Below are 5644 nucleotides of genomic sequence, written 5' to 3'. Positions count from 1 at the left end.
CGGGGCCGCAGCGCGGACGCTCGGCCGGGGTGGACCGACCAACCCCCGGGGCTGGGCTGGGGAAGGAGGGTACCGAGCCTTAGCCTGCCGGGGGCGTGGCCGGGACCTGAACTGGACCTATTAGGGGCGTGGCCTGAGCGGAACCTGTCAGGGGCGGGGCTCCGCGTGGGGCGGGGCCTGAGCCACACTAATGAGGGGCGGGGCTCCGGCTGCTAGGGGCGGGGCCTGAGCAGTACCTATGGGGGAGGGCACCTTGAGGGGCGTGGCCTGAGCGGAACCTGTCAGGGGCGGGGATCCGCGTGGGGCGGGGCCTGAGCCACACTAATGAGGGGCGGGGCTCCGGCTGCTAGGGGCGGGGCCTGAGCAGTACCTATAGGGGAGGGCACCTTGAGGGGCGGGGTCTGAGCCTACCAGCGAGGCGGGGCCTCATCCCAGTCTGCGTCTCTACCCTCTGCTCAGGCCTTGGTGCAGGACCTGGGCACTGGGGAGCTGGAACGCTGTGGAGGGCGTGAGGCGCTGCTGTTCCGGGAAAACACATTAGCCACCAAGGCCATTGATGAGTACATGAAGCTGGTGGCCCACGACTACCTCCAGGAGACCCTGGGTGAGCTGGGCCTTTGCACCAGTCTAAGAGGCTCCTGCTCACCCGGATCGTGGTAGTGGGTGGTACTGTAGGGTGTTGGGATCTGGATCTGGGGAACAACGGGGTGGAGAGCGAGGAGCTCACCACTGCTGTTATATATGCCTGGGGAGTAAGTTGGAGATGGGGGTGTGGGGGATGGAGGTCATCAGGGCTCTGGTCTCTCTGTGTTGGCTACAGGACGAGTCGTGCGATGTCTCTGTGCCTCCACGGAGGACTGTGAAGTGGACCCCAGCAAATGCCCAGCCTCAGAGCTACCAGAGCACCAGGCCAGACTCCAAAAGAGCTGTGAGGAGGTCTTTGGAATCATCGTCCACTCCTACAAGTGAGAATCAGAGCCCTAGCGCCTGACTTCACCCCTTCTTTCAGCCAGGGTGGTATCCTGAATCTCCCCCAATGAAGGTCACCAGATAGGATGAAGGGCATCCAATTATTTGGTGCAATATTAGGGGCATAGTTATACGTCATTAAGTATTCACTGTTTGCCGAGCATCCGTGACTCCACCTGGAGGATTAAGGTGGATGGCCAATCCAGGCAGAAAAGGGGGGGAGATTCCTTCTCAATTGAGAGATGGGTGTAGTGATGTGTCTTTTACTCTAGGTACGACAAGAAGGCTAAAATAGACCAATCCGGGAAGAAAGCAAGACCCTAGCTCAAAAATAACTAGAATGCTGAGTGCTGGTGGCTCATGCCTGTCATCCTAGCTACTCAGGAGCCTGAGATCTGAGGATGGTGGTTGGAAGCCAGCTTGGGGAGGAAAGTCCAGGAGACTCTTATCTCTAATTAACCAGTAAAAACAAAAACAAAAACAGGGCTGGGAAGGTGGCTCAGTGGTAGAGCGCTTGCCTTGCATGCATGAGGCCCTGGGTTCCATTCCTTAGCACCACATAAGCAGAAAAAGCTGGAAGTGGTGCTGTGGCTCAAGTGGTAGAGTTCTAGCCTTGATCTGAAGTGCTGAGGGACAGTGCCCATGCCCAGAGTTCAGGCCCCACAACCGACAAAAAAACAAAACAAAACAAAACAAACAGAATTATGAGCTGTGGCTCAAGTGGAAAAGAGCCATCCTGAGGGAAAAAGCTAAAGGTCCTCAGTTCAAGTCCCTAGATCCTCACCAAAGATGAAAAATAAAAAATTAGGGCTGGGAAGGTGGCTCGGTGGTAGAGCGCTTGCCTTGCATGCTTGAGGCCCTGGGTTCGATTCCTCAGCACCACATAAGCAAAAAGAAAAAAGCCGGAAGTGGTGCTGTGGCTCAAGTGGTAGAGGGCTAGCCTTGAGCTGAAGAGCTGAGGGACAGCGCCCAGGCCCAGAGTTCAGGCCCCATGACCGGACCCCCCCAAAAAAAAATAAAAATAAAAAATTTAATAAAATCTCACTTCCAATTAGAACTACATCCTAAGCTCCTGACCTCTGCCTCCACGTGCCCTATGGGCCCGATTCTAAGTGTAGAGACTCCAGAAGTTACCATAATCACTACAGTATAAGCCCTGGCCCCATGGGAACCTATAGCCCCAAGCATTATATTGTTCTAGATGCCACCAATCCTAGAACCCGACCCCATGTTCAATGGGAAAAGAGCCTACACAGTTCACAAATCATTTTCTGGCACAAGCCATGCTAGATGGCACAAAACATCCTACACGTTTGACTCCTGACCTTATGACCTTTGCCACTCACTATTTGTGTGTGTGCATGTGTATGCACGTACACACGTGCACATCCATGTACCCAAGCCTGTGCCAGTCCTGGGGCTTGAACTCAGGGCCTTGAAATCTCACTTTGCTTGTTTACCCAAGGCTGATTGGTGTTCTACCCCTTGAGCCATACCTCCTCTTCTAGCTTTTATGCTGGTTAGACAAGAGTCTTCTTTTCTTTTTCTTTTCTCTTCAGCTCAAGGCTAGCACTCTACCACTTGAGCCACAGCACCACTTCCGTTTTTTTTCTTTTTGCTTATGTGGTGCTGAGGAATCGAACTCAGGGCCTCATGCATGCAAGGAAAGCGCTCTACCACTGAGCCACCTTCCCAGCCCCATCTTTTTTCTTTCTTTCTTTTTTGGTTGGTCATGGGGCTTGAACTCTGTCTGGGGTTGGGCGCTGTCCCTCAGCTCTTCAGCTCAAGGTGAGCGCTCTACCACTTGAGCCACAGCACCACTTCCAGTTTTCTAGTGGTTTATTGGAGGTGAGTCTCACGGACTTTCCTTGCCTGGGCTGGCTTTTAACCATCTGTGATCCTCAGATCTCGGCTTCCCGAGTAGCTAGGATTACAGGAAAGAGCCACCGGTGCCTGGCTTTCTTTTCGTTTTTGGTCATTCGTGGGCTTGAACTCTGAGCCTGGGCACTGTTCCTGCGCTCTTCAGCTCAAGGCAAGCACTCTACTACTTGAGCCACAGCACCACTTCTGGTTTTCTAGTGGTTTATTGCACATAAGAGTCTCCCAGACTTTCCTGCCTGGGCTGGCTTTGAACTGCGATCCTCAGATCTCCTCCTGAGTAGCTGGGATGAGCCACCAGCGCCCGGCTTCTTTTCTTTTTTTGGTCGGTCATGGGGCTTGAACTCGGGGCCTGGGCGCTGTCCCTCAGCTCTTCAGCTCAAGGCTAGTGCTCTACCACTTGAGCCACAGCTCCCCTTCTGATTTTCTGGTGGTTTATTGGTGATAATCTCACAGACTTTCCTGGCCTTAAACTGTAAATCCTCAGATCTCAGCCTCCTGAGTAGCTAGGATTTCAGGTGTGAGCCACCAGCACCTGGCAGATAAGAAGCTTTTGAGCGTGTCTACCTAGGCTGGCTTCTAACTGGGCTTCTCAGATCTCAGCCTCCTGAGTGGCCGGTGATGTGAACCACCGGTGCCCGCCTCAGTCATGATCATAGGCCCCTGGCCTCCTCCTCTCTCCACCACCTTTTCTGTCCCCAGCTGGTTCCCAGCAGAGCTGAGCGCTGTGTTCTCAGGCTGGCGAGAGGCATGCAAAGCACGAGGTTCTGACACGCTGGGCCCCAGACTGGTGTGTGCCTCCCTCTTCCTGCGACTCCTGTGTCCCGCCATCCTGGCACCCAGCCTCTTCGGCCTGACTGCAGAACATCCAGCACCTGGCCCGGCCCGAACCCTCACGCTGATTGCCAAAGTCATACAGAACCTGGCCAACCGCGCCCCGTAGGTGCCAGGAAGCCGGAGAGGAGGGCAGTGCCGGGGAGCGGGGAAGTGGACCCCAGTAGCGAGTGACTGTCCTGACTCTCCCAGCCTGGCTCCTATCCCAGATTTGGTGAGAAGGAAGCCTACATGGACTTCATGAACAGCTTCCTGGAGGACCACGGGCCCGCCATGCAGCGCTTCCTCGACCAAGTAGCTGTGGTAGATGTTGACGCGGCACCCAGTGGGTACCAGGCCAGTGGCGATCTGGCTCTCCAGCTGGCAGTCCTGCACGCCCAGCTCTGTACCATCTTCGCGGAACTCGACCAGGTGTGGCCTGAGCCCGGAACCCGCATGCAGGGGAGGGGGAGGGACTCAAGCTGGGAGCCTCCCTCTGAACCCAGAGACGTTGCCAAGCAGCCCTCCGCTTTCCGCCTCCCAGACCACCTGTGACAACCTGGAGCCACTGCCTACCATCCTGAGAGCCATCCAGGAAGGCCGGCCCGTGCCTGTGTCTGTGCCCATGCACCTGCCACCGCCTCATACCCAGGCCCAGTGCAGGTAAACTCAAGTGTCTTCCGGATTCTGATGTCAGGAGGGGCGGGAGAGGGGTCCAGGGTTGGGGGTGAAGATGGGTGATGGGAGGGGAAGGGACAGGGCATGTTAGGGTCAGTGTCGCAGAGGCTAGGGATGGAGATGTGTAAGGAGATGGGGTCTCTTTTGGAATATCACGTGATCAGAGGACAGGCAGTCATGGCAGACTTGAAGCCAGTCATATCAGATCTCTGGGGTCAGAGAGAGAGAGAGAAACAGAGGGTTTCAAAACAGGCATCGGGTTGATTTTAGATGTTTGAATGGAGTTGGTGGTCATCAAGAGTGTGTCTGGGAGCTGGGCGCCAATGGCTCACCCCTGTCATCCTAGCTCCTCAGGAGGCTGAGATCTGAGGATCACGGTTCAAAGCCAGCCCAGGCAGGAAAGTCTGTGAGACTTTGATCTCCAATAAACCACCAGAAAAGCAGAAGTGGCGCTGTGGCTCAAGTGGTAGAGCGCTCACCTTGAGCTGAAGAGCTGAGGGACAGCGCCCAGGCCCAGAGTTCAAGACCCCCCCCAAAAAAAAATGAGTGCGTGGGGGCCCAAGGTCAGACTTCCATCAGACAGAAGGACATTTCCAGGACTGGTCCTGCTCTGCCTCCAAGTGTTCACTGATTGGTCATTGTATCATAACTGTGTCAGGCTCTGACCCAACCCGGCTTCAGAAACAATTAGGCCCCACCCACCAACCTGGACCAGCCCTGCTCCCGCTCTAACCCCCACCCTTGGGATCTCCCGACCCATAATCCACCCGGAGCTAGGAGAGATTTTCTCAGTAGATTGGGGTCTGGTGTTAGGGGTAGGATCAGGTCAGGGAGCAAATTAGGGTCAGGCCAAGGGTCCGCTGAAGCCGGGCACCAGTGGGCCAAGCCTGTCATCCTAGCTAGGGAGGAGGCGGAGATCGGAGAGCTGTTCAAAGCCAGCCCGGGCAGACCGATCTGAGAGACGCTTATCTCCAATTCGCCAATTAATTAACAGAGTGGAACTGTGGCTCCAATAGCTGGCGCACTTAAGGACAGGATGAAGTCTGGGTCATGGGTGAGGGCGCAGGTGTCAAAGGTCAGGGGTAGGGTCATGTCCGGCCAGAGGTCGGTATGGGGAGGGGGGATGGTCCTCAGGGACTCGGTGAGGGTCTGATCTTCCCGGGGCCGCCCCCAGCTTCTCCGCAGGGGAGAAGCCCGGCTTCCTGGCGCCCCGAGACCTGCCCAAGCACACCCCGCTCATCTCCAAGAGCCAGTCACTGCGCAGCTTCCAGGGCGCGGGGAGCCTGGCCCGCCCCCCGCCGCGGCC

At 56.1% G+C, this 5644-nt stretch overlaps 1 protein-coding gene across 1 annotated transcript in view; it reads left to right on the top strand.

Moving 5' to 3' along the window:
• The window catches only part of Rasal3 (RAS protein activator like 3), a 14360-nt gene that overhangs the window by 6881 nt on the left and 1835 nt on the right, over window positions 1–5644 (top strand). The window contains exons 9-14 of the mRNA XM_013028281.1: window positions 460–604; window positions 821–965; window positions 3550–3786; window positions 3891–4092; window positions 4205–4323; window positions 5513–5642. Of these exons, the coding sequence (XP_012883735.1) occupies window positions 460–604; window positions 821–965; window positions 3550–3786; window positions 3891–4092; window positions 4205–4323; window positions 5513–5642 (978 nt within the window). The remainder of the gene's footprint in view (window positions 1–459; window positions 605–820; window positions 966–3549; window positions 3787–3890; window positions 4093–4204; window positions 4324–5512; window positions 5643–5644) is intronic.

This window comes from Dipodomys ordii, unplaced genomic scaffold (genome assembly GCF_000151885.1).
Source record: "Dipodomys ordii isolate 6190 unplaced genomic scaffold, Dord_2.0 Scaffold108, whole genome shotgun sequence".
Lineage (NCBI taxonomy): Eukaryota > Metazoa > Chordata > Mammalia > Rodentia > Heteromyidae > Dipodomys > Dipodomys ordii.
This window is presented reverse-complemented; position numbering and strand designations above follow the sequence as displayed.